Raw genomic sequence first — 26996 nt, 5'->3', positions numbered from 1 at the left:
AGTGACCCGGCCTGGGGGATCTGAGTAAGTGAGAAGCTGGCAGGCTCTTGCGGATACGTGGGTTTGGTGCCGTGTGCTGGTGTTTGCTGGGCTGGTTGTGTGGTTAGGGGAACTGAGTTAGCGTGGCCAGTCATCTGCGTGTTTTGGGCTCTGTGTTTGAGAATAAAAGCCTCAGATTGAGAGAGGGTGTGGAAATACACAGATGGGCTCCGAGGGAAAGAGCGGTCAGAGGGGCTTGGGCCCCTCCATCCTGCCCAAGGCAGGAGATGCTGGCCCTGTCTAAAGGCTGGAGGCTCAGAGAGGAGGGGTCTGTTCCCGATGAAGTGGGGGATCCCCGGAAGCTCTTGGGCTTGCCCTGCAGGCTCCCCGCAGGCTTTAGGTGCCCTGGAGAGTGGGGGCAGTGGGGTGGGGTGGGGTGTAGAAAGCGCCTCCTTCGGGGGCTCATGGTCTGGCTGGGTCTGCCCACGTGTGACCCCATCTTCCTGAAGGCTGCATCCTAGGGTTTGTGGAGGTGGAGCCAGGAGCCCTGTGCCATGGGGGTGCCGCCTGGGCTGCTCTGCCATCTGTGGTTTTCTTCGAGGCTGGTCTTTACTTTCCTGGCTCCTTTCAGAGCGGGGCTGGTACTTGGTGTTTTCCCTCAGGGGTCCCTGTCTTAACTTGGCTCTGAAGGTCGAGCTGGCCCTTGGTGGAGACCTTTCTCTGGCTCTCAGGGGGATCCCAGACGAGACCGCTGGTCTGGGGAGGCTGTCTGCAGTGCCCACGTTAGGAAGCCCTCTGCCAGAGCTGGGGAGATGTGCCAGGAGTTGGCTCCCAGCAGTTCCCGTAGCTGACAAGCCCTGTAGATAGTCCTGCCGGTCAGGTCGAAGAGCCCACGTGTCTGTCAGCATGACCGTTGGGTGCTCACTGGCACATGGCTTCCTGCGCCCACGGAAGGTGGAGGGAATGCCCGGGTGGGCTGTGGTCAGAGGAGGGAAGTGGAGCATTGATGCCTTTCGTTCCCAGTGTCCAGGCACTCTAGGTGCTCCCCCATCCCCCATACAGACCTTCCTTTGGCTTACGTAGCCCAGCGGAGGAAGCGTTCATTTCTTCCATGTATATCGCAGGGGACCCAAATTTGGTTTCTGAGAAAACTCTTAGTAGTTACCGTTGAGTTCGTGATTGGAAGTGCTGGGAAGGAGGAGCCCTTTCTCCGGGTCGGCAGTCCAGGCGTCTGGGAATCTGATAACTTTGGAGGCTGACCTCTCAGGGCTTGTCTGGGATTTAAGGAACCTTGGACCCACGGGCATCTTGAAAATCAGGGCTCTTGCTACAAGAGGCCACAGCGCTGGGCTGTGCCCTGCACACCGCGAGCGGCCTTCCCGGGGGCAGGGGCGCAGCTCCCCGCGGCCGCGTGTGGCATCACCGTGCACATCGCTGGGAGGCCATCTTGATCGAAGCCCGTTTTCCTGCCCTCTTCCTGCCTCCTCTGGGAACCCTCAGAAGGGGCGGCAGATTTTAGTGCCAGTTTTTACTACCTTGCATGACTCTGTGTCCTTTCACGCGAACAGTGATGGGTCCCCTCCTTCTCACGAGGCCCTTGGGTGGTCCTCAGACACAGCCCGGGCTGGACAAGGGGATTTCCACGGTACATCGCAAGGAGCCCTTTCAGGCGAGACGGTGCGGGCAATTGCAACCTGTCATCACTGTTAAATTCTAATAAGATAAAAGTATTTCATTTCAGAAAGGGGAAGGCCTGCATACGGCAGACCCGTGACCTCTGCGAGGGTCAGATTTCCACCTGCCCCTCCCTGGACAGGCTTATCAGACGTCACTGCCCTAAGTGTGTGTTCTCTTTCTCCTGATCCTCCTTTGTCTCTCCCCCTCTGGTTCTGTTTTTTGTTTTTTCCCTGCCTCCGGATGGTGTTTGGAAATGGCAGAACTCTATTTGGAAACAAGATCAAGTCCGTGGCGAAGAGAGCCTTCTCGGGGCTGGAAGGCCTGGAGCACCTGTGAGTATGTCGCCAGACCTTCCCTGACCCACAGGCCTGCCGCGCGGCTGCCGGGGAAGTCTGCTAGCAATTTAATCACATCTTTGTAAACTGAGAAACAGCCTATATGGAAACGCCAGCTGCTTCCTTCTCATTATAAGTCAGCTTCAACTTTGGCCTTTATTTTGCTTATGCCAGGAACAGTCACAGAACATATGGCCACTCGGTGAGCCCCTAGTGCGTGCGGCTGCCGGATGGATGAATCCCTGCCCCACCTCACCCTGGCACTGGCTCCTCCCCGGGCCCCGGCCTCTCCTTCCCCTCCTCAGCGAGGGCGTGCTGTCCCAGCCCAGGCTCGCGGCCTCAGTAACGCGCTCCCCAGGGCCGAGCACAGGCTGGGCCCAGCCGGGAGGGGTTCTGGTGTGGCTGCTTCCGCGAGTCTGGGAGGACGCGGATGGGCCCAGCCCGGAGACGTTTATGTTGTCACCATCGAGGGCAGATGCCTCTAGTGCTTGATTCTTAGTCTCTATGGGCTTGGAATCGAGTTGGACCTGAATTGTTGTTAAAGCTTTGCCTGTTGACTTGCTGAGCAGGCCTCAGCCTCGGCTTTGATGCTGCCTTTCAGGCTGGCCTGGTTCCAAGGTTATTCCATGTGCTTGGGCCAGTGTCTGCGAGGTGACAGCCACTTTGAGTGGACTTGGGACACGGGGTCGGGCTAGTGCCTCCAGCACACTGGTGAGACCGGGACTCTGCTGGAAAATGCGTGAGACTCCTGGCTCAAACACGTGGGCGCCCAGAGTGTGTTTTTGTAAGTGAAATGTGTTCTTCTGCAGGAACCTGGGAGACAATGCAATCAGATCTGTCCAGTCCGATGCCTTTGTGAAGATGAAGCATCTTAAAGAGCTGTAAGTACCTGGGATTCCACGGCCCTGGTTGACATGAGTAGCGAACTTAGAGTTAGAAATGCTTGGATTCCATGATGCCTCAATGTATGTAATAGGCAGGGCTGTGAGCATTTGTGTGTAAGCTGTTAACAAAGCAGTGCCCAATGGGGGCTTATTCTGGATTAGGGTCAGCACACCCTTTCTTAAAGGGTCACATGAATTTTCAACTTGGTGGGCCATAGGGTTTCTGTCATCAGCAAGTAGACTCCATTGTTGTTGCAGAAAGCAGCTATAAATAATACACAAATGGGCAGGCATGGCTGTGTGCCAGTAAATTCTTATGTACAAAAACCAGGTGGGCAGGGCAGGCTGTAGCTTACTAATCCTTTCTTCTAGAAAATGGGTAATCATTCCTTAAATGATGGCAGGGGTAAGTTAATGCTTAAAACAGAGGACGTATATTGAGAGTGGCTTCTTTGAAGAGTTCGGTGGCCTGTGAGCGAGGCAGCGCTATCTGTGCGATGGTCACAGGGGACTGTGGAGCCCGCATCTGTTGAGGCCCCCACAGCGGTCCATAGGTGGTGGTGATGCCACCACAGATGTTCCCCGTGGGCCCTTGGGTCACAAGGGTTGGAAGAGCTTGCCTCTGCCCTAGTCTCTGGGAGAGCAGCTCTTCTGGGCTTGCAGGTAGCAACACACAAGCCTCCTTTCTTCTTCCTGTACATCATTCAGACTCTGTAGCCAGAAGGTCTACCTGTAACGTTTGTTCCTGAAAGATGTGGCTTTTGGTTCTCAGAAGTGCTGACAAAAGGGTAGATGCCAGACGATGGCCATCTTTGCCTCCTGACCTCCTCATTCCTGAGGTCACTTCTAGGGGGCCCTAGGGAGGAATAAGGAAGTAGGGAGGTGCAGTCCCCACACCTGAAAACCAAAGCAGGGCCCTGGTGCCATTCCTCTAGGTTGGGGGGGGAGGGCGGAGTGCTTTTAGGCACCGGCCTTATGGCATTTATTTAGCTGTGAGATTCAGGTCTGTTGAGTAAAACTTCTTTCTCCAAAGGGTCATGATCTTAGGATTGCCAGTATTCACTGCGCATGATCTTAGGATTGTCAGTATTCACTGTGGATTTCTTCCAACTTTGCTGTGTTTGAAGCTTTTCAAACATCATGTTGGAAGCAATCTGATGAGATGGGAAGACAATATGAGAGAAAGAGGGAAGAACAGAGAGAAGACTTTCCTTCTCCCTAATGACTGAGGTTTTCTGAGGTACTTTTCCTAGTTGGGAAGAACCGGACCCTTGCAGGCACCTGGGACCCTCCACCACACCCAACCCCCAGGGTCTGCTTCTGCATGGCTCTGGGGGCTCAGTCTTGGCCCCCGCCTGGGTTTCCCGTCGCTATCTGCGTGTGCCCAGCTGTGGCTGGCCCTGGGCCCAGTCCTCTGATGGGAGAAATGGTTAATTCCACTTGGTCATTTTCTTCCTCCATCTGATCAAGGCAGGTTGTAGTCATGCTCTGGGTAAATTTCCACAAGCGATGATTAGAAACACACTTCAAGTTGGAATCGTGAAAATGCACCGCAAGCCAGCAGAGCCATGGGATGGCCGGAGGCGGGAGGCAGGGAGAGCCGCACCCTTTAGCAGCTGACCAGAAGGAAGAGTAGCGGAAATCTGCAAGCCCCAGGGTTGCCGGCAATTCCTGGTCTAGTTTTTCAACCTCACCTTTGTCTTTAAAGCCATGTGTGCATGAGGAGGGAGGTCAGGGGGTCCGTGTCCTTGCTGTCTTGATCCTGACTTGCTCTTCAGGAAAGCCATCTCTCCGCCCTGAGTACCCATTCTCTCTGAGGTGTGGTCTCCTCTGTGTGAGGTGGGCCTCCCTGTGAGGGCAGTAGGAACTCTTCAGGCCAGCCAGGCCTACACTGTTATGGTGTAAGGAGTGACTCTTCCCACACACATCTGTGAGCAAGGGTGAATGTCACCTTTGCTTTCCTCACGTTGCTCCTGTGACTGTCCTCCACACAAGTGCCTAAAGTCTCAGTGATCGCCCAGCATCTTCCTCTAGACTTTACTGAGGCTTTCCTGCTGTCGACCCAGGAGGAGGCAGTCACACCCAAAGCTGGCTTGATGGGGAGCTTGTGACAGTGCACAAGCTGACAGAATTCCTGTCCCTTGTCACTGAAGCTGTGTGTGTGGTGGGTGGATGGCACAGTGCACCTGGAGCAGCTTCCCGTACTGGGCCGGAGCCAGCCACTTCCTCAGGCTCAGTCGGGGGAGCCCTCCTGCCACCTGCTAACTCACTCTGCAGTACAGCAGCCTCCAGTAGAGAGCTCTAGGCTCCCTGCCCATCCAATAAAAATGCAAAATAAATAAATAAATAAAAGCCCAATGCTGACCTCTAAAGGTTTCATGTGGGCAAACACCCCAGTCAGCATGGCTTTGAGATCAATTATTTCAGTCGCTGAAAGAGCACTTTCCAAAAGTAATTTTATTTAATAAGATGGCTTATCTGGGAACCATGAGGAATAGGAGGAAACAGTAGATTTCTGAGGGAAATAGTGGGTGGTGGAGGCTGTTGCTAGAATCCTGGCCCATGTGATGCTTCTGGAATTTTTTTTTTTTTTTTTTTTTTTTTGAGAGAGACAGAGTGCTAGTGGGAAAGGGGCACAGAGCGGGGGAGACACAGAATCTGAAGCAGGTTCGAGGCCCCAAGCTGTCAGCACAGAGCCTGACGCGGGGCTTGAACCCATGAACCGCAAGATCATGATCTGAGCCAAAGTCAGATGCTTAACCAACTGAGCCACCCAGGCGCCCCTGTGGAATTTCTAAGTAAACTTCATCATCCTCGCTGTCACCATGTACCTTGTACCAGAGGCAGCTCCTGACAGGGAAGCCCGTGTATGTTCTCTCTCGGCCTTCACCCTTGCCATGGGCTGGCCTCTGTTGGTTAGCTCACAGCCTTGAGGTCTCTTCCAGGAACAGGGCAGCTAGACTCTTCGGTTGACTTATCTTCGAGTGACTCCTCGGGAAGGAATGTCCGCTGAGATGGTGATTCCGATTTCTGTTTAAAAAGCTGATCCTCAGTTGCTGAGAAATGAAAAAGAAAATATTCTCTGTTTTGGTTGGAGCCTCACAAAACCAGAGTTGCATTCTCATGCTCCCTGGGCAGTGGCAGTTAACTCACAAGCACTATTTAGGGAGTGGAGCCGAATCCTGCCGGCCCCCTGATCGGTGCTGGTGTGGAGAAATGCAAACAAGAGGGGGCCGTGTGGGCGGGGCTTACATCTGGATGTAAGAAAACATAGAGCTTGGCCAAATGAAAACTAAGAGCAATATAGAAAAAGAGCTCCCAGGACCTGTTTCAGTGTCAAGATCTAAGTTGCGGATCAGATTTGGAAGCTCCAAGTAGCTTGTCAGGAAGAGTGGGAAAAAGAAGAGAGGCTGGGTGGACAGACGGGGAGAGGTCACATGGTGCCCCCAGGGTCACTTAGGAGTAGTGCTGCCTGTCGTAGGACACGTGTGAGCTGCGGGTTGTTGGTACACCACGGGGTCATTGAGGCTGGTGGTGTCCATCTCACCCAGAGCTTGTTAGAAATGCCAAATCTTGGGTTCCGTCCCCAACCTTCTGAGCCGGAGCATCATTTTATCAAAATCTCCAGGTAGATTATATGCGCTGCTCTGGGTCACTGGAGAGGAACTGAGAAAAATCTCCCGTCTAGATGGCTGGTGTTAACCACAAAAGCTGTTCAGAGGTGACAGGGGAGGAATCTGTACTGAGGGAATATCCCTTACTAGAGGCCACACCTCAGATGTCCCTTTGGTTTCTCTTCCAGCCACATCAGCAGCGATAGCTTCCTGTGCGACTGCCAGCTGAAGTGGCTGCCCCCGTGGCTACTGGGCCGCATGCTGCAGCCCTTTGTGACAGCCACCTGCGCCCACCCGGAATCCCTGAAGGGCCAGAGCATTTTCTCTGTGCCACCGGAGAGCTTTGTGTGCGGTAAGGCTGTCCCTGTGATCCTCTCTCCTCACGGGCCAGGAAGCCAGGAGGAAGTCCCCACTACGGGAGTGCTTTCTGTAATCAGGGCCAACCCCAGTTTCCGGTTCCCAGTCATCCGCTGGGTGCAAGCTCTTTACCGCTGAAACCACACGCGGTACTTACTGTGGAGTCGCCTCATTACGTGGTTCCTGGACTACGTGCATTTAATGAGAAGGAAGCTGGAGTTGGTTCAGTTACAGATCAGAAGAACCAGTTACTGGAAGAAGGTGGTGTCGTCTCTGGATGGCTCTGATGCCCGGGTTTAGCTGTGAATTTACTCCGTGTACGGGGCTGGGGTTTTAATGTGTGTTTCTTTCCAGCCCCAAGAATGGAAGGTTAAATACAGGAAGAACAAGTCTCAGGAGAACAGTTAGTGTAGTAAAAATAATTCTTTGTTGTTGACTTGCACTCTTGCTGTTTCTCCAAACCACTGAAATCTGCACTTGGAGCTGTAAACTCTTTTCTCCTCTTGACTCGTGGAGCGTGGGTCTTGCCATCTTTTTGACTGGGGGTGGTTGGAATCCAAGTTTGGTTGCAAAGAGCACAGAATGCTGAACGGCTAGAGACAGTGCACACACGCATGCACGTGACACACCACACTCACACAGAAATGGTCGGGAAGATGTGGTCAGAGAATGAAATGAAATTTGAGTGGTTTCCATTGTCTGCTCCGAGCAGGAGCAAGGGTGGGCTTCCCAGGCATGACCGGAACTCCTGAGCAGGCGTGAGTGCCTCCTGCCTTCTGTCCTCCCCCGTCTGCCCATGCCCTGGGTGTGACTGACGATCCTAACCAGGAGTTCCCCGAGCAGCGTGGGCAGCCCTGGGGTCCACCTGTCCATCTTCCTCCTCGGGCACGGCAAGAGCAGGTGTGCCTGCCGACGTCAGGATACAAGTGTCCACCCACCACCACTTCTGCAAGCAGGCTCGCCCTCCTTTGTGCTGATCCAGTCCAGCAAAAAGCCTTAGAAACACCCAGTGTTCTTCCGCTGATCAGCCTTTGGGGAACCTCTGTGCATAGTGTGAGGCCGCACATACCTCCTGTCCAAGTAGGACACAGTGACTGTGCCGTGTGTTGTTCATCAGGTAGCTGGGCCTTGACTGTTAATTTGTCAGTTAACTGCCCTGAAGTGGGGCTTACTGAGCCTTCCTCCCTTTTCCTGTCATGGGCCCTAATCTTGCCCTTTGGATTAGCCAAGGTAGGACGTGTGACCTGCCGTGCCCAGCCTCCGGCCTGTGTGTCTGGCGTGTTCTGGATTCTTGCAGTTTACACTCATCAGCCCCACCTCCACATGGTAGCACAGGCTCGCCTCCAAACCGGTCACCACGTATGAATGGGAATCAGGAAGACCGTTGGCAGATCATCAAAGTCTTAAGCTGTGTGGGGAGTCTCCATCTTTTTTTTATAAAATGATTCTAGCATTGCTAGAATCAAAAAGTCAGATAACAACAAGTGTGGGTGAGGCAGGGGGACATCTGAGCCCTCCTACGGGGCTGGTAGGAATGTACCATGGTGCAGCCCCTTTGGAAAAGTTTGGAAGGTTCTCAGCTAATTGAACATAGTTAAGCGGTGGCCCACTCCTAGCTATATGCTGGGGAGAAACAAAAATACACCTACATAAAACCTGGCCACGAATGCTCATGCAGCATTACTCATAATAGCCAAAGAGTGGAAAAAACCCAAGTGCTTAACACTCGACGAGTGGATAGATAGTGTGGTTGAGGCAGGCCCTGGAATATCAGGCCGTAAAAAACAATCGTTCACACCACACATGAATCTTGAAATATTTGAAGTGAAAGAAACCAGTCCCAAAGAACCATCCACTGTATGATTCCATCCACATGGCCTGTCCAGAATGAATGAATGTCACATCCAGAATAGGACCCCAACTCGGGGGCCACTACAGGGGTGGTAGGAAGGTTAGTTAGTACTGGTGGCTTAGAATGATGATAGCTCAAAGGTAGGGGGATGTTTTTAGAGGGATTAAGTTATTTTTAAACGGACTGTGATGACTGGATCATTTACTTACTGTAACCCATTTTAGGTGTACCAATTAGTAGGGTTTAAAACATTGGAAAGTTGTGTGACCCTCGCTACCATCTAACTGGAACATTTACACCACCTGTTAAAAGAAGCAGTCACACTGCACTCACTGTTCCCTGTCAGCCACTACTCTTCATTTTAAATCTATGATTTATCTGTTCTGGATGTTTCTTATAAATGGAATCCTACAATATATGGTCTTTGGTGACTAGGTGTTTTTAACTTAGCATAATTTTTTAGTATGTACCAGTACTTCATTATTTTTTTTAATGGTAGAATATTACATTGCATGGATATACATTTAGCTGTTATCACCTGATGGACATTTAGGTTGTTTGGATTTCTCAGTAATTCTAATTAATTCTGTGAACATTCATGTATAAGTTTTTGTGAATTCTCTTCCATATGTATTTAGGAATGGAATTGTGGGTCATACAGTAACTGTTTAACTTTTTGAGCAACTGCCAGACTGTCTTCAACAGTAGCTACACTTCATAGTCCCACTAACAATGAATGAATGCATTTTGCAACTATATTGAAATCATTAATTCTAGTAGTTTTTCCACTGAATTGCTTAGGATTTTCTTTATATTCGATCATTATGTCATTTGAAAAAAGACAGTTTTACTTCTTCCTTTCCAATCGCAATAGTTTGGGGGCTTTTTTGTATTTTTTTTTTCTTGCCTCATTGCCATGGGTTGAGCCTCCAGGGTTGGGTAGAAGTAGTGAGGGCAGACTTCTTGTCTTTCCTGATTTGGGCAAAAGCATTCAGTCCTTCACCATTGGATATGATGTTAGTTGTAGATTTTTCATAGATGACCACCTGGTTGAGGAATTCCCCTTCTATTTCTAATTTGTTGAGTATTTTTATCACGATAGGATGTTGAAATTTTGTCAGATGCTTTTTTTCTGTATCTGTTGAGGGATAATGTGGGTTCCCCCCCCTTTTTTGATACAGTGTAGTACATTGATTTGTGGGTGTTAAACCAACCTTGCATTCCTGATATAAATCCAATTTGGTTGTGGTGTATAATCCCTTTTATATGTTGTGGGATTTGGTTTGCCAATGTATCTGTAGAAGATTTTTGCATCTGTACTCAGGTATATAGTTGGGTTTCTGTCTAATTTTGTTATCTGGGAATACTTGATTCATACAGTGGAGTCAGATGTTCACTCATCTATTTTCTGCAAGAATTTCTGAAGGATTATTGATCATTCTTTAAATTTTGTGTAAAATTTGTCAGCGTAGCCATCTGGGTCTGGCTTTTTGTGGGAAGTTTTTAAATTATTCTGCGTTTTAACATGTATTTGGATTTTGTTTCTTCTTGAGTCAGTGTTGGTAGTTTTCCTTTTTTAGAATTTGTGTGTGTATCAGCTTATTTGTTGGAATACAAATTATTCAGAGTATTCCCGTTTGTTGCTGTGAAGTTAGTAGTAACTTTTGCTCCTAATTTTAGTATTCAGAGTCTTCTCCCCATTTCCCCATTCTGCTAGTCTACAGATTTTTTCAATTTCACTAGTATTTTCAAACAACTAACCTTTCTTTTCATTGATTTTTTTTTCCCCTTCTCTTTTATTTCTGATCTCATAACCATTTCCTTCTGCTTGGTTTGGGGATGGCTTGTTTTTCTGATTTCTTAATGAGGAAGGTGAGGTTCTTAATTTGAGATCTTCCTTAATGTAGGCAGCTCTCAGTCTCTCTATAAGCACTGTTTTAGCTGCAACATTTAAGTTTTTTATTTGTGTTTTGTATTTGTGTGTTCATCTGCATTCATCTCAAAGTATTTTCTAATTTCCCTTATGAGCTCTTTGACTTACAGACGTGAAGTTTATTTCCACAAATTAGCTTCCCAGTACTCCTTTTGATACTGATTTCTGGCTTCAGTCCATTGTTATTGAAGACACTTGGTAGGAATTTTCTTTTTCCATTTACTGAGATTTGTTTTTTGGCCTAACCTATGGTCTTGTGTTGGAGAATATTCCATGTGTGTTTTGAAATTAATGTTTATTCTGCTGTTGTGGGGCAGAACGTTCTATAGATATCTGCTTGGTCTGTTTGGCTTATAGTGTCCTGCAAGTTTTGTATTTTTTTGTTGATCTTCTGCCTAGTGTCCTAACCATCATTGAACATGGAGTATTGAAGTCTATAAACTGTTACTGTTGCATTGTCCATTTCTTCAGTTTTGTCCCTTCTTGCTTCATGTTTTGTGGAGCTCTGTTAGGTACATATGTTTATGATGTTTATGTCTTCCTGACGGACTGTTTTACATGATAAAAAATTACTTTCTCTCTAGTAACCATTTCTATCTTAAAATCTATTTTATCTGACATTAGTATAGACACTGTAGCTCTCCTCTGGCAACTCTTCAGATTTGTGACTCTGAATCTAAAATGTATCTCTTGTAGATCGTGTATAGCTGGGTCATGGGATTTTATCCATTTTGGTAATCCCTGCCTTTTGATTGGAGTGCTTAATGTTTAATGTAATTATTGATAAGATAGAATTTGCTGCTTGCTCTTTTTTTCCTGTTTTCTTTTTAGTTCCTGTAATTTGTTCATTACTGACTAGTTTTGTATGAAATATTTGTATTAGATTCTGCTATATCTTTTTAATTCCCTTCTCCTTTTTTGGGTTATTTTCTTAATGGTTGCTCTGGGGATTATAGTTAACATTTTAAGCAACGTAGTTCAGATTAATAATTGAACAGGATGCAGAATTTTGCTCCTACTAAGCTCCATTTGTGCATCTTCTCCTTTGTGTTACTAGTGTTACTATTGTCATATGAATTACATCTTTATGCATCATAACCCTGATCAACACATTTTTTTGATTATTGCTCTTTGTAGTTACCTTTTAAATCAGGCGGAGGAGAATGCTATAAACAAAAATACACTTATACTGTCCTTGCATACTGACTTTTGTGGTTACTTTTAATGGTTTCATTTCTTTCTGTGGATTTGAGTTACTGTTGTGTCTTGTCATTTCAGCCTGAAGGATTCCCTTTAGTATTTCCTATAGGGCAGGTTGGGTAGCAGTGAATTCCATCAGGTGATCGGTCTTTAATTTCTTCCCCACTTGAGAAGGTTAGTTTTGCTGGATACAGAATCTTAGTTGACAGTCTGTTTCAGGACTTTGAATATTTCTTCCTACTGACCTCCATGGTTTCTGATGAGACCTCAGCTGTTGTATCATTGAGGATTCCTTCTGTGTGATGGGTTGCAGCTCTTGTGTTGCTTTCAAGATTCATTTGGCTTTGACTTCTGACAGTCTGAACTTCTTGAATTTGTAGATAGCTCTTTACCAAATTTGGCAAGTTTGGGGCTATTATTTCTAGAAATACCTTGGTTTCTGTTTGTTCTCTTTCTTAGACTCCCATTATTTGTATGTCATTACACTTGATGCTGTCCCACACACAGGTCTCGGTGAATGTTCATTATCCTTCATTCTTTTTTATTTCTTAGATTGGACAGTCTCAATTTCACCAATTCTTCTGCCTGCTCAGTTGGGCTACTGAGCCCCTCAAGTGAATTTTTCATTTCAGTTATTGTACTTTTAACCTCCAAAATTTACATATGGTTTACCTCTATGATTGTGTTTTATTGGTGTTCTCTGTTTGGTGGGAAAGTATTCACATACTTTAATTTTTTTGGAATATGATTTCCTTTCATTCTTTGAACATATTTATAAAGCCAACTTAAGGTCTTTAAAAGCCCCAAGATCTGGGCTTCTTTCAGTTTCCACGGACTGTTTGTTTTCATGTTTATGTAGTTTTACATTTTTTTGTTGGAAACTGACCCTTTAAAATAATGTGGCAACTCTGGGCATCAGATTCTCTGTCTTCCCTCTGGTTTGTTGTTGTTCTATTTGTTATTACAATTTCTAGACAAATATGTTGAAGTCTGTTGGATGTAGCCACTGAAGGCCCTCCCTGGTTAGCTACTACCTGGACAGAGAGTCCTTAGATCACTTCAGAAAGTCTCCCATCCTTTGCCCGGCATCCAAGTTGTGTGTTAAGGGTGTGCCCCCACTTCCTGTTTGCACTGATCCCTCATCACAGGTAAAAAAAAAAAAAAAAAGAAAAAAGAAAATTAGGATCCTCTCAGGCCTTTCTTGGGCAAGCATACAGTGCCGCTCATGCATGTGGCCTTCTAGATCCTCAGGAACATGGAGGACCTAGCCCACGGTCAACATTTCATGCCCTCCTTTTTCTTTTTACTTGTTTGCCCTCTGTCTTGTTGGCTCCATTGATAGTGGCTCATTGGTGCCCGCTACCTGTTTTCATCAAATGTCCTCAGGGGAGGGCTTGCCTGCTCAGCAAACCGCATCTGATCAAATCATGCCAGCCTAGAGGATGGGGTGTTGGGTGAAGGGGGCTCCAAACCCATTCTGCCCCTCTCAGTGGTTGCTAGGCTTCTGGGTTTTAAGGCTACCACAGAGCTGGGGAGAGAGGGATGGGACTTAAGTTAGAATGCCACCAAGCTCACTTTTCTTCCTGAGATTCAGGTGTTCTTGAGCTAGTCCTCTGTGGGCTGTTACAGCCTTTGGTTATTTTCTAGAATTTGGAAACACGTGATTGGAACCATTTTTGCTAGTGTTCTCCCTGCTTTAACAGAGGTGCAGATTTGGAACAGCTCTTCTCACTTTCTGGAAGGGCCTTCTACCCCATTCCTTTTGGAGTAAAGTTTGTGGTAAAGTCAGGGCGGGTGGTTCTGTGTTTTGTGTTAAGGTAACTGAAGTGAAGCCAACTGTTGTATTCTCAGGGAAGCACCTGAAATCTATGGTTTTGGTACAAGAGTCATGGTGGATATGTTTATAATCAAGGAGTGTGGTCGTGGAGGTGATCACTGCTCATGGGTTTATACCTGGATAAGGCCAGATATCCATGGGTTGTCCTGGCCTTGACAGTGTTGGAGGGTGTGCAGGGTCCCTGAAAGATGAGGTCCCTTTGTGTCCTGAGAGCCTTAAATTTGGTTTCTTCTCCCCAGATGACTTACCCAAGCCCCAGATTATCACGCAGCCTGAGCCCACCATGGCGGTGGTGGGCAAGGACATCCGGTTCACGTGCTCGGCAGCCAGCAGCAGCAGCTCCCCGATGACCTTTGCCTGGAAGAAGGACAATGAGGTCCTGGCCGACGCCGACATGGAGAACTTTGCCCACGTCCGCGCGCAGGACGGGGTGGTGATGGAGTACACCACCATCCTGCACCTGCGCCACGTCACGTTTGGGCACGAGGGCCGCTATCAGTGTGTCATCACCAACCACTTCGGCTCCACCTACTCGCACAAGGCCAGGCTCATTGTGAATGGTAAGTGCGTGCTGTTTCCCCTGGTGTAAGATTCCTACAGATCGACACGTGGTTCTGAGATGCACGTAGGAAGGACGCAGATGGGAGACCCATAAGCTTCACTGGGACATTATTGCCCCGTTGGCCCCGGAGCAAGTGTTATTATACACATCAGTTACTCTCCGTGAATTGTCTGTTTTGTTTTTGTTGACTGTTTTATCCAGTTGTTAAGTGAAAAGGAGGGCCCAAGCCTTGTATTTTTATACATTTATTATTCTCCACAGACCATGATGTTAGTGTCCTGGTCCCAAGCATACACCCTGATCGTGGGGAAGCTCGTGCCCCCTGAGTACACGGGCACGGAGCCGGTGGAGGACCAGCCGGATAGGATGGCCCTGGCGTGTTCGATGAGGAGTTTTTACTCCGTAACCAGCCTGAGAGTCCATCAAGCTGGCTTTTTTCGGGGCTGTTTGTTGCAGTGAGTTTAGGGTCGAAGAAGAAAATAGCTGGAGTAGTTAAGCACCCTGCCCCCCAAATAACCTAGTAAGATTTTCCAGCTAGGAAGTACTGGAACCAGTGTCTTGAAGCCCTCACAGACCACAGGAAAACACATTCTTTACCCCACTTGGGCCTGCAGGCCTGGCTTACTCTGAAGGAGTCGTCTTTGTTTATCAAAAATTCAGTGAACTGTTAGACTTTCCACCAAAGTAACCTTGATGGGAACGGCAGCGGTGCCTGGCGTGTGGCTGGAGGTTCCCCCCGTGTCAGGGAAGACTTGGCAGAACGAAGCTGGTGTAGGCTTCCAGCTCGCGTGGGCGCAGCGCCGTGGCCCCAGCACCAAGCCTCCCCCGTGATCTCTTCAGGAGGGAAGCGCCACCCATTGCTGTGCCCAGGGTGAGGGCACGTCAGCCTCCCTGCTGTGATTGCATCTCTCGGGAGCAGACCATTTGTCTGGCCCAGTCTCTGTTCGGGTGCTTCAGGCAGATGTGTGTCAGACCCTGGAATTTACTGGGTATCCCCGAGTAGAGTGCCGCGTGAGGCCCCAGAGGGAAAATGCTTCATGTAAAGTCTTCATTTGAGGGGGTGACGGCCAGCTTCTCAGGTCAACAAGGGTGGCCCATGCAAGGGAGAGGCAGGCAGTTCGGGAAGCCTGCTGCTTCTCCCTCAAAGGCACTGCGAGTGGTTCTAGGCAGACGCTGGCACGAAGGACGCTGAGGGGCACATGGACGCAGAGAAGGAGGTCTTTTCGGCAGAGGGTGGTCCTGGTCTTTGCATCCGGCTTTCCTGGGACGCGAGCCTGATCGTGTACATCGTGTGTATTTTGCAGTGTTGCCGTCATTCACCAAAATGCCCCACGACATTGCCATCCGGACGGGCACGATGGCCCGACTCGAGTGTGCTGCCACTGGCCACCCCAACCCCCAGATCGCTTGGCAGAAGGACGGAGGCACGGATTTCCCCGCTGCCCGCGAACGACGCATGCACGTCATGCCCGATGACGACGTGTTTTTCATCACCGATGTGAAGATAGATGACATGGGCGTTTACAGCTGCACTGCCCAGAACTCAGCTGGCACCGTTTCAGCCAATGCCACCCTGACAGTCTTAGGTCCGAGCGCTCATACGCGGAGTACTGGAGTGCACGTGTGCGCGGGTGTGGAAGAGGGTCCTCAAGTACCAGACGCCTAGTGGCCAGGTTCTCAGATGGTAGACTAGCCTCTAGCGTGGAGCCGAGTGTGGTCTGCTGGCTGTGTTGGTTTCACATTTTGAGCCACTTTCTAGCACTTTTTTCCCCCAGTGTTTTTGTTTGTTTTTAAGATAATAGGCACTGAATTAAGAGAGTATAGGGCTTTGGTATGGAACATTCTAGAACTGCCCTCTGACTTACACTGGATGGGTGTGGCTTAAGAATAGAGACACCAGTCTGGCACAGGACAGTTGGGTCTCCTGTGGCTCAAGATTAGTTCCTCCTTGTTGAGGGAGCCACCCCCCAGAAAGGTTAGATTTAGTCACTGTGTTAAGTCTTCTGAAAAGCGTGCCAGTCTGGTGAAGATCTCATAGGGCATTTCACTGACATGTTGGACTGTTCTCTGCCCAGAAGACAAGGCAGGCCCCACAGTAACCGTCTGGTTTCCTCTGACTTCCCGCAGAAACCCCGTCCTTGGTGGTGCCTCTGGAAGACCGTGTGGTGTCCATGGGAGAAACGGTGGCTCTCCAGTGCAAGGCGACCGGGAGCCCTGCGCCTCGCATCACCTGGTTCAAGGGGAACCGCCCGCTGAGCCTCACGGAGCGCCACCACTTCACCCCCGGCAACCAGCTGCTTGTGGTTCAGAACGTGGTGGTGGAGGACGCGGGCCAGTACACCTGTGAGATGTCCAACGCCCTGGGCACAGAGCGCGCCCACAGCCAGCTGAGCATCGTGCCCAGCCCTGGCTGCAGGAAGGACGGGACCACCGTGGGCATCTTCACCATTGCCGTGGTGTGCAGCATCGTCCTGACATCGTTGGTGTGGGTGTGCATCATCTACCAGACCAGGAAGAAGAGTGAGGAATACAGTGTCACCAACACAGGTTAGCCCCTGCTGGCTGGTTTCCTTTCAGGGCAGGAGAAACGCAGGGAGATCTGTGGAGGCGGCCGCGTCCGGAGGCGCCCCATGAACAGTGGCCGCGTGGTGGCTTGTTGCTGCAGGGACCAGTGGTGTGCTTCGGGTAGTTGTGGTTCCCTCGGGACCGTTGCTCGCTCACTCTCTGGTGGCCTCAGAGCCCCGCGTGCCACATTTCCTTACAGCCAGGTGGAAAGGAAGGCTAAGCTGGGCCCTCTGGACAAGGCCTCTGCCCAGCCTGGGCGGCAGCTTTGGACATGCTGAATCTGGGCTTGATAGCGAATGGGGGTTTTCATTTCTTACCACTGCGAAGGATTGCGATACGTGGTATTTGTCCCATCTCCTTGCAGATGAAACCATTGTGCCACCAGATGTTCCAAGCTACCTGTCTTCTCAGGGGACTCTTTCTGACCGACAGGAAACTGTGATCAGGACGGAGGGTGGCCATCAGGCCAACGGGCACATCGAGAGCAACGGTAAGGGCTCAAAGCCTGACGTAACCTTGTCCTGAGGAGCCGGAGGAGGCCTCCTGCCCCTTCCCAGGGCAGGTGCGTGGCCTTGGGCTGAGCACATCCAGCCTGGAAGGCTGGCAGACTCCAGCCTTCTGTTAGGTCTTTGTCGGCTCTTCCCTGTCCAAGTTTTGCAGGGTTTAAAAACTCCAGGGTGCAGGAAGTTGCTATGTATGGGGCTCCGGATCCCCTAGTCAGGATAAGGTAGGATTGAAAGCAGCAGCCTTACAGGACATGACAGATCGGTCCTGAAACCAGCCCATTTATCAAATAGGGGAAGGGCCCAGGCCTGGTCTGTAGTCCAGTCCCTGGTACTAGAAAGCTCTGCCAGGGCAAGCCACCTCCACAGGGGAGACCATGTTTGTTGGGGACAAGTTTATCCTTAAAAGAATTGCTCACCACCATGGCTCTGAACACAGGAAGGCCTGCCTGCTGGCCAGCCTGGGTTATGAAATGTTTCTTGCTGGTCAGCCCAGGCACCTACATTGTCAGGAACATTGTACAAAGGACCATTCTGGTAGCCTTGCCCATTGTTCTCCTAAAGCTTACTCTGAAAAGCCGAGCCCGTCACTTCTAACCGTGGGACTGTACTGCAGGTGTCTGTCCAAGAGATACAAGCCTCTTTTCGGGGGTGGACGCTCATGGCGTCACGTGCAGGCAGCCCAAGCCCTGTGCTGGTTGTAACAAGGAGCCCTGGGCCATGATGGAGAAAGCCCAGCGGAGACCTGGTCCACAGAAGATGGGTAAGAGATGTTTTCGTTGGGAAAAATCTTTGGTTCTTGAAATCCAAATTCGAGTTGACTTGTTCATTAAATGAAAGAGAAAGAGGAATTACTGGTCTAAGACTGTTTCAGAATTTGGTATTCGGTGTATAAACAGGAAGCTGTGGTCTGGCTCTCCGAATTCTGGAGTAGGAGGTCTCTTACATAAATCTGTGGTGTAGTGATCCTGGGCTTGAAGTTTCCAGATTCATAAGCAATTTAAATAAAGGGCATGGCCCAAACTGAAGAATCTTTTCACGAGGGCTGTTTTGAGCCTGTATTTCTGATGATTCAAGGAGACTCCTGCCACCACATGGTATGTCCTTCCATGGGGTTTCTTTCTGGGAGCAGAACAGCAGGACCACTTTCTCTCAGAAAGGAATTAATCTGAAACTTGGACGACCCATTCTTCATTAACGGCTTGTGTTTGCCCAGTCCTTTTTCTGTGACCATAAGTGGGAGAGAGGGGAGTTTGCTAGAGTTGGTCTGAGCAGGGTACCGCAGCTCCCTCCTCAGACTGTACTGGGGATGGTTCTAACCCCACTCTGTCTGGGTCTGCAGAGCACAGTGGCCCTGTTGCGTGCGGTGACTGCAACAGTGACGCGGACAGGAATCGCAAGGAACAGGTGTCCTATCCTCAGCCTGTGCCCAGAGACCATATGCAGCCAGGTACACTCAGCAGCCCGGAGCCCAGTCAGAGTGACCGAGAACATTCTCCACATCACCTGAGCGGTGGGACTGTGGACGGGTCCCGTGCCGACTGCAGGGGGTCCCTCTACCCCAGCAACCATGACAGAATGCCACCCTCCTTGAAGAAAAGGCCAACGGCACCTCTAGATGGAAAAGGTAGACATTCAGTGTCTTCCAGGTACCCCCCCGGCAGGTGGGTGGGGGCAGGTACGCAGCCAGACTGGAGGCTCTGACGTGCCCTCTCCTTTCTCCCAGGGGCCTCCTCTTGGACTTTAGCACGGGTGTGTGAGCCAGACTCCGTGGACCGCCAGCCTCCCTGCACATTAACTCCAGGCAGTCCTGAGCTCACCGAAGCCTCCTCGGGCTTTCCCGACATCCCCAGTGAAGGCCAGCACTTGCTTCTTTCCAACGGACACCTCCCCGAAGCCTGTGACTCCAGTCCTGAGTCCCCCCCACTGACAGGACAGCACCCCGGGAAACGGGGCATGCCCCTGCTCTTTGCACCGAACATCTAGGCTTGGTCTACCTCAGCTCTTGTGTCCGTCTCTACGGGAAGGAGGTAGGAGAGGCTGTGAGGAAGCTTGGGTTCAAGCGTCACTGATGTGTACATAGTTTTTAAACTTCCGTGTGGAGTATCCGTAGTTTAAAGGACGTGCGGCTGCTGCACTGCCCGAGGCTATTGTGTACAAAAGCAGAAAAGTGTTTGATACCAGTGTACATAAGAGTTTTCAGAGATTTCATATATATTATATATCTTTTGCAGACGCTATTTTAATCTATAGTGCATGGTTAACAAAGAAATCGTACAATTTTGAAAATATTATTTTTCATATCAGGTTGCTGTTTCATTTTGGAAGGAGAGGGGGGATAGTTCTGGTGCCTTAATGCATGGATGCAATTTCTAGAAGCTAAAAACCACATTTGCTCTCTGGAGTTTTTGGTAGGTGGGAAGGATGAGATTTGTCTTACACGTCACAGGACACACCCCTAGGCTGCTTTCCAGCCAGAGCCATCGTGTGCATCGGAACTAACTTCCTGTCAGTATTGCTCCTGGGCGGAGGCTCGCGCAGCTCACCTCCCCATAGGGTCCAGAGACGCCCACGTCATGTGCCTGTGATGTGCATGACTTTCTCGTGTAAGCTCCTTGCCAAGCAGCATGGGGGTTAACCCACCAGAAGCATTGGTTCCGAACACTTCAGCACTGCCTTTCTTCCTTCCCTGAGAAAAGCAAGTGTGGTTCTTGTCAGTATCACTCGATTGTCATGTGAGGCTTAAAGATAGAGGCTGCTGGTGTTGCTACCTGTGGATTTGTTCAATAGTTATGTTTTAGTTCTGCCAATATCCTTAATACTCCGTTGACCACGGGGGAGGAAGAGGATCCAGTCCTTACTGTTCAGCGCTAGCTCCCCTCCTGAGGGTCCGGAGCCGGTGTGTCCAGCCCTCATACAGCCGCCCTGGGCTGGGACTGTCCGAGGTGGGGCCCTGCGCCTGGGTGTACTTGCACTTTCGAGACCCGTAGCTAACCATCTTGTGAGTGCCAATGTGTGTTCAGGAAAACTGACCTCGAAACACGGTCCTTACGATCTTCGAAATTAAGTTCCTTTGGCCCAAAAGCTGAAGGGAGAGACTGACAAAAGGGTGGTAAAATTTCACGGTCTGATGTCAACACTGTTCGAAAAGGTAAGCACATTCAGAGTTGTGTTCTCAACAGTCAACTGATTCATGTTACTTCCACAAAATATGTGAATTTGCTGCTTCTGAGAGGCAATGTGAAAGAGGAAGTATTACTTTTATGTACAAAGTTATTTATTTATAGAAATTTTGGTACATTGTACATTGAAAAACATGTAAAATATTGAAGTGTCTAACAAACGGTGTTGAAGTGTCTTTAATAAAGGTTCATTTATAAACATTCCTTGTGTGCCTGGGGTCATTCGCCTACTGCCGTTGTAACCAGTGTCCCATTCCAGAAACTGCCTTACAAACCAAACGCACGCACTCTGCCTTTAAGTATCTTTTTTCCCCAGAAAGGGGGAAATTTTTTTTATGCAAAGCAAAATCCTATACTTTAGCCCCAGGGACAATACACCACCACTAGATTCCTGAGATTTCTCTCTGAATTTTTCTAACACCTGGAGCTTATTAGTCAAGCTCTGAAACAGTGACCTCCTTCTAACTGCAGACAATAAACCTTCGCGATTAGGAACGAAGAAACCCTGCTCTGTTCCCCAGTCGGCCCCTCCTCTGGGTCGCACGGGGAGCATGGGGTGCGGCTCAGCACCCCGGAGGACCCACAGTACCTCCCACCCCGAAGCCAGCTGGGCCCACCTCATCCTTGGAGCTGCAACTGGTCACCTGCTTTCACACACAGCACATGGGCCGCGGGAGCCTTCTCTGTAAAATAAAACAACTGTGTGTTTTCTGGGAACTCTGAGAGAAATGAGCAGCAGCCTGGGTGCCCAGAATGCTGGCTATGCACCTGCAGTTCATTCTTTTTAAACAAAGCCCTAAGCTCACACAGTAGGGAGAGACCCACCCACGTGCACTTCTCCTAAGTCTCCTTCCTGTTCCCGGTCTCGCCATCCTTTCGCCATGAGAACTTTCTCTGCCTTCCGCTGTGTCCACTAGCAGGTGGCAGGAAATGCAAGATCAGATACAGATCAAATGACGGCTCTGTGCAGCCTAGACTCGGCCTTACCAAACGTATTTATTGAGGGGTTCTGAGAAAAGGGTTCAAAGTACCGCCGTGGACACGGTCCTCTCTCTGCGGTCTGGCGGCCAGACGGCGGGCGACGTTCCAGCCGGCCCGGGGCAGGCGCGACCTCCTCAAGGTCCTCCTCTTGACACACGGCGCAGCGCGGGTGGTTCAGATGCCCGAGCAGCTGCCTGCCGGAAGGGAGCCCAGTGGCACAGCAGTGCATGTGGGGCCGTCCCTGGTTCAGGGGCCCCCTCTGCCAAGTCGCACCAGCAAGCTGCGGGTTTGGTCATAAGCACCAAGAAAGATGAAGCCTCCCAGACTGATGGCTGCCATTCGAGGGAAGACACCTGCAAATAATCTAGGGAAGGAAAAAAGCAGGACAAAAGTTTTTTTAATTGCTCTGTGTAAAAAAGGTTAAATTCCAACACCCACAGCTTGCTCAACTCCACACACCATGCTCATTAAACCCCCACACAGCACTTAAAATGTGTGCTTTTTCCTTTCAGAATGGCACTAAATTACAGTCCCAAGCAGACTTGCTGAAGTCTGGGACCAGCTGTTTGTTGGCTAACGGGGCTGAATACCAAACAGCTTACTTGGGAGCCTCACAATTAAGTCCAGTAATTAGTCAAGAAATACAAACTGTCCCCACAACAGTCCTGCGGAAAACTTCCAGATGGGCTCTTGGAGAGATGAAGACACTGACTTTTGTAAAGGAGTCAAAGGCCCGCCGCAGGGATGGAAGGCGGGCGTGGGTGCTGATTTTCCCACAGCTCGGCCGCTCCTCCCAGTGGCTCGGTGGCATTCGGTCCTTAGAGGCCCACAGATGGGCATGGGCACGGGGAGGCAAATCTCCATGGACTCCCTATTTGTTTTCTGAGCAAGGGCAAGGAAGGCACATGGGCTGGGCAGAGAGCACCCCCTCACAGGTTCTGTCCCCACGCACCACGCCAGCCAGTGGCGCTTTGGAACACGGAAGGCAAAGTAAAAGAATGGTACGGGGGGCGGACACTGGAGGTTCTCTCTTTAAAAGCCATCCTGTTGCCGTGCACAGGTATCTGTTCAACGGGGTTCATCCTGGCACTGCTGGTACCAGAGAAACTGCAACCCTCCTTCTGGTTACATAAATTCTGGTGTCGGGAGGGGGGTGGGGAGGGGAAATGCTACACAACTGGTAAAAATGAGGTAGCCCATGGGACCCACGGCACAAAATACGCACAGCAGGTTCTGACGGAAGTCCCAAAGCTGTGTGTGTCATCTGAGTGTGCGGCAGGGACAGGCTCCAAACTCTCTGGGGGGCCGGGTTAGAGGAAACACTCCCCCCCCACCATCTTTCTCTAACGACTGTGTCTTACCAAAAGCATTTACTTTTGTAAACCGAAAAAAATCAGAACTAGTGGACTTACTAGTGAAAAGACCGGCCCGGGTCCAGGGAAGGAAACGTGGTCAGGTTATGTGAAAAGGACATAACCTTTAAAACAGGAGAAAACATCCACAATAAGCTAAATGGTGACTGGCCAAGACTGTGGACAGGAGAGCAACGCCGCGGCCTGGTTTCCGCACACCTGCTGGGAGAGGTCAGCTGGCCGCCTCCCCTCTGCACGTCGCACTTAGTTAGCACTTCTGAGGACAACGGGGCTGAGCATTAGGGGGCCATACTTTGGTTAGCTGAGTAAGGATCCAAATCATGAAGCAAGATCCTGCAGATAAAACGAGAACCTCTTCTCTAGGAGTAACCATGAAAACTGCACGAGGGAAAAAGCTGCTCGGCTCAGCATCCTGCAAATCATTCTTGCGGGAGGTGGGAGGTGAGGACAAAACTCACCAGTTACCACACTGAGGCCACTGGGACCTTGTGGCGCGAAACAGGGACTCCTCCTCCCACCCCTCCCTACAAAGCGAAGGGTGCCGGGAGGGAGGTCAGCAGAAGCTGAGACTCGAGTCCACTTCTGCCACGAAATCCTCCCTCACGATCTGAATGACTTCGAAACCCGTGTCCGGGTTCAGCTTTTGCCGCTAATGAACTCAGCTGCTCCTGGCAAGAGGCAGATGGAAGCAGTTTATGGTTTCACCAGATGACAACTGAATCTATTAACATAATTATAGCCCTAAAGCAGACCAATTTGTACAGTGAGCACCCCAACCGCACGAGGCAGCAGGGACTTGAGTGCAGCGGCTGTGTCCCAGGGACCGCAGATCACACGCGGTAACAAACGTGCACAGCGCACGGGCCCGGAGGGGGTGTGCCCGGGGCAGCAGCGCACAGCGGTGAAGACATAAAGGGCACGGTCATGAAACAGCCGGCCGCTCAACAGGGCGAGGCAGCAGGGGCAATGCAGGGCACATAGGCGTCCCGTGCGGGCGGTGTTTTTATTTTGGAGACACCAGTTTGCCCTGGAGCCTATTCCGAGTCTGTGCCCGAACACAGCCTTCCCCCATGTGAACCAACACAGAGAGATCGAAACGCGTCCCGCCTGTACCCGGAGAGGCCAGGCCGGCGTCAGTGCCGCGGGGAAGCTCCCTGCGAGCGTCCGGGGCACTCAGCAACGAGGCAGGTGCGTTCGAGGCGGCAGCAGGGGCCACCGGGCCGGGTGGGAGCAGGACAGAGGCGCCGGCTGAGGACGGCCGTCAGGGCCAAGGACACGGTCAGGGCCGAGGACGCCCGGGGCCGCTGGAGAACAGCTGCCCACGCCGGCAGGGGTGGGTTTTGTTTGCTTTCAGTTACAGTTCCTTCGTCAAATCATTTGTGGCCTTTTATCATATTACTCGGAAGCTAATAAAACTATCATTTCTTAAATGACAAGCGTGGCTGCCTGAAATCCTCTGCCAAGGACCACAGTGTGTACTAATGAGAGCCCAGCCTGACAGAGGGGCCCCGGGCATGCAGACAGTGTCGCTGGGACGGGGCGGGGGGGGGGGGGGGGGGGGGGGGGGCTTCGTTTCAGTCATCCGTTCAAGGGAATTCCTTCCTTACGAGGCCCTGGCGGCCAGGATTTTGCTGACCGTACCGCACCCACGTACCACCACCACTTTCTCAAGAAAGGCAGACACACTGCAGCTCGATACCAGCTCCTCAGAGCAGAGGTGTGACCAGCAGGTGCCATCAAATCTGGTATGAGCCACGTCTGAATCGTTCAGCTGCTACTGCAAAGCTGCTCCAGAGCTCTCTTCTCTCAGGCCGCTTCACTGTTCAGTGTGGAATGCAGGTCTGCGCTGTGAGCAGGTTCTCCCCTCCTCACGCTACCTTAGCTGTAAATGGCTGGCCCCGGCGCCCACGCCACCGCTCTGCTGTGCCCTTGCTCGTGCTCAAGTGTTCCTTTCTGGTACACCCCGTTCTCCTCTCAGAACCCGAGTCCCTCAGGCAACCAGCATCAGCCCATCAGGGCTGCCGCATACAAAAACCACCCAACCTGACCTACTTTTGAAACTAACAGTTGTAAATTTTGAAGAGAAGGGAGCTGTTGTGCAAAAACCTTAGCTGGGGCGTGACCGATGCGCCTCATGTTACCCAACTACCAACTAACCCCAAGAAGAACCTGTCGAATGCACACGACACGACAATCATCCCAACAGCACTACGAGGTGGCGGTGCTGCCACCCATCTGCTGTCCCCACCAGCCAGAGCCTGTCCAGAGGCTCACTCCCAACCCTGCAAGAGGAGGCTGCAAGCTTTGCTCTCAGGAAAATCCCTGGTAGATCATTCCAGAGAGAAGATGGTCACTTCAGAGATGTGTACAGATCCCAACATGGAGACATGTTTACAGACTGCAGAAGCGAGGTGGAAGCACATCTTGCAAAGGAAGCATTTTAGGACGTGATGCTAGAAGGTGAGGCGCTGAGGGGAAAAAGAGTTTCTAGTGCAGGCTCACACTTATATACTGAAAGGGATTTGTGACTGACGAGTGTTAAAAGTAGCCCCAACCACAACTGCTTCTCAGCGTTATGCTCGCTCACTTGCACTCCTGCATCACATAACTGGAAGTCTGTCTGCTCAGAGCCACAGCCCAGAAGCTAGAGGGGGGCCGTGCCCGGGGAAGTCCTCCAATATCAAGATGGACAAGGCTGTCAGTCACCTGCGAGATACAACATCAACTCGAAGATGCACTGTCAACTCACACAGGCACCATCAAATGCATTCTGTGCAATGTACATAAAGAGACCCAGCCAGGATGAGCAGGAGGAAGGTAAGTGGTTCCTGCTCAGGCTACAGGAGGAAGAGCCGCGAAGAGATGCAGATAGGCAGTCGAACATTCCTTCTTGTCCTTACCCTGGCAGCCCCTGTGTCCGCCAGACCCCGTGCAGGGCAGAGAGCACATTCCCACCAGCGGTGCTGGAACCAGCCTGCACAACAGGACAACAGATGAAGCCGTTATCATAGGAAATTCCCAAAGTGATGTCCTCAAGTGCCTGGCCCCCAACCACTGTGTCCTAGTCTGCAATAGACTGGGGAGATTCTCTGGAACCAGGACCCCGGGAGCCCAGCAGACCAGAAGGCCCTCCGTTCAGGCCCACAGGTAAGCACCGACTGACCGGAAGTGCTTTGCCAGGCTCTCCCATCAGCACACTGGAGGCAGGGCTCAGCTGGGTAATTTACCCACCAGTGTCTGACAGGAAAGAGACAGAAAGCAACAGTAACTGATCTGAGAAGAATCAGGGACTCATTGGTGTAAGTGGCCCAATTATCAACTTATCTAAGCGGCTCCTCACATTTAATGAGGAGTACTGTGACCAATACTCAGGTTTGCCCTAATCAGCCTACATACTAGATTTCCGTCCTTATGGTTGCCCTCTTCCCTAAGGGTGTGTGTGCCTTTCCGTTCTATTGTTAGGCCCCAGAGAGGTTATGTGCATGGCATTCCAAGAAACCTTGATCCAGATTTTTTGGTAACAATTTGCTTTTTCATGAAAACCTTTTCAACAATTCTGATGACTGTTCTGATTCATCCAGTTAAGGCCAAGCATTATCTGAGCTCAGAGCCTCTAGCTTACTTGCTTCACTGGCATGAAGCCAGTCCACTCTGGGAGCCTCAAGTCTCTCCGGTAAAAACAGCGATCATTAGAAAGCACTATCACCATGCGGAGGCCCAGCCCTGATTCTTACAGAGTATCAGTGAGAACGCTCTCTGAAAGGTAAAATGCTGCGCTGACACCGGGCACAGCAAGGACTATGGGTACCGTGCTATCAATGCCAGTCTCACTCGTGCCTCAGCAGGTTGGCCTAGGCTGCTGTTCCCGAGGAATATCCGCTTTCAGCCGCTGCATACACGCGAGCCCGAGGGCTGACACACGGCATCTGCTGCGTCTACGTTACATTCTCTTACACTTACCTTTGCCAACATGATTCTTGTTTTTGCCACATCCAGAGGTGTGGTGACCACAGCTGCAAATCCACCTGTGCATATAAAAATACCCAACACATAAAGGAGGCATTGTTAACTGTGTTACATGGGGTGGTATAACTTTTACCTTATGATCCCTCATAGCTCTGCCAAAATCACGTCCTTATCATTACGTCCACTTGACCGATTC

The 26996-nt window shown here is 50.4% G+C and overlaps 2 protein-coding genes across 4 annotated transcripts in view; one reads left to right on the top strand and one right to left on the bottom strand.

Moving 5' to 3' along the window:
• LRIG1 (leucine rich repeats and immunoglobulin like domains 1) overlaps positions 1-20681 on the top strand; it is a 113088-nt gene extending 92407 nt beyond the window's left edge. Inside the window, exons 10-19 of the mRNA XM_039240071.1 lie at positions 1917-1988; positions 2801-2872; positions 6678-6841; positions 13908-14228; positions 15535-15816; positions 16358-16777; positions 17160-17285; positions 17915-18061; positions 18641-18925; positions 19025-20681. Coding sequence (XP_039096002.1) covers positions 1917-1988; positions 2801-2872; positions 6678-6841; positions 13908-14228; positions 15535-15816; positions 16358-16777; positions 17160-17285; positions 17915-18061; positions 18641-18925; positions 19025-19284 — 2149 coding nt within the window. The 3' untranslated portion in view covers positions 19285-20681. The remainder of the gene's footprint in view (positions 1-1916; positions 1989-2800; positions 2873-6677; positions 6842-13907; positions 14229-15534; positions 15817-16357; positions 16778-17159; positions 17286-17914; positions 18062-18640; positions 18926-19024) is intronic.
• A 109-nt stretch (positions 20682-20790) lies between these two features.
• SLC25A26 (solute carrier family 25 member 26) overlaps positions 20791-26996 on the bottom strand; it is a 140595-nt gene continuing 134389 nt past the window's right edge. For all 3 annotated transcript variants that reach the window (XM_039240075.1, XM_039240072.1, XM_039240073.1), the window contains 3 exons: positions 26795-26859; positions 25735-25808; positions 20791-21825 (listed from right to left, as the gene is read on the bottom strand). In XM_039240075.1, coding sequence (XP_039096006.1) covers positions 21708-21825; positions 25735-25808; positions 26795-26859 — 257 coding nt within the window. In that variant the 3' untranslated portion in view covers positions 20791-21707. The remainder of the gene's footprint in view (positions 21826-25734; positions 25809-26794; positions 26860-26996) is intronic.

This window comes from Hyaena hyaena, unplaced genomic scaffold (assembly GCF_003009895.1).
Source record: "Hyaena hyaena isolate Hyena2069 unplaced genomic scaffold, ASM300989v1 scaffold_167, whole genome shotgun sequence".
NCBI lineage: Eukaryota > Metazoa > Chordata > Mammalia > Carnivora > Hyaenidae > Hyaena > Hyaena hyaena.
This window is presented reverse-complemented; position numbering and strand designations above follow the sequence as displayed.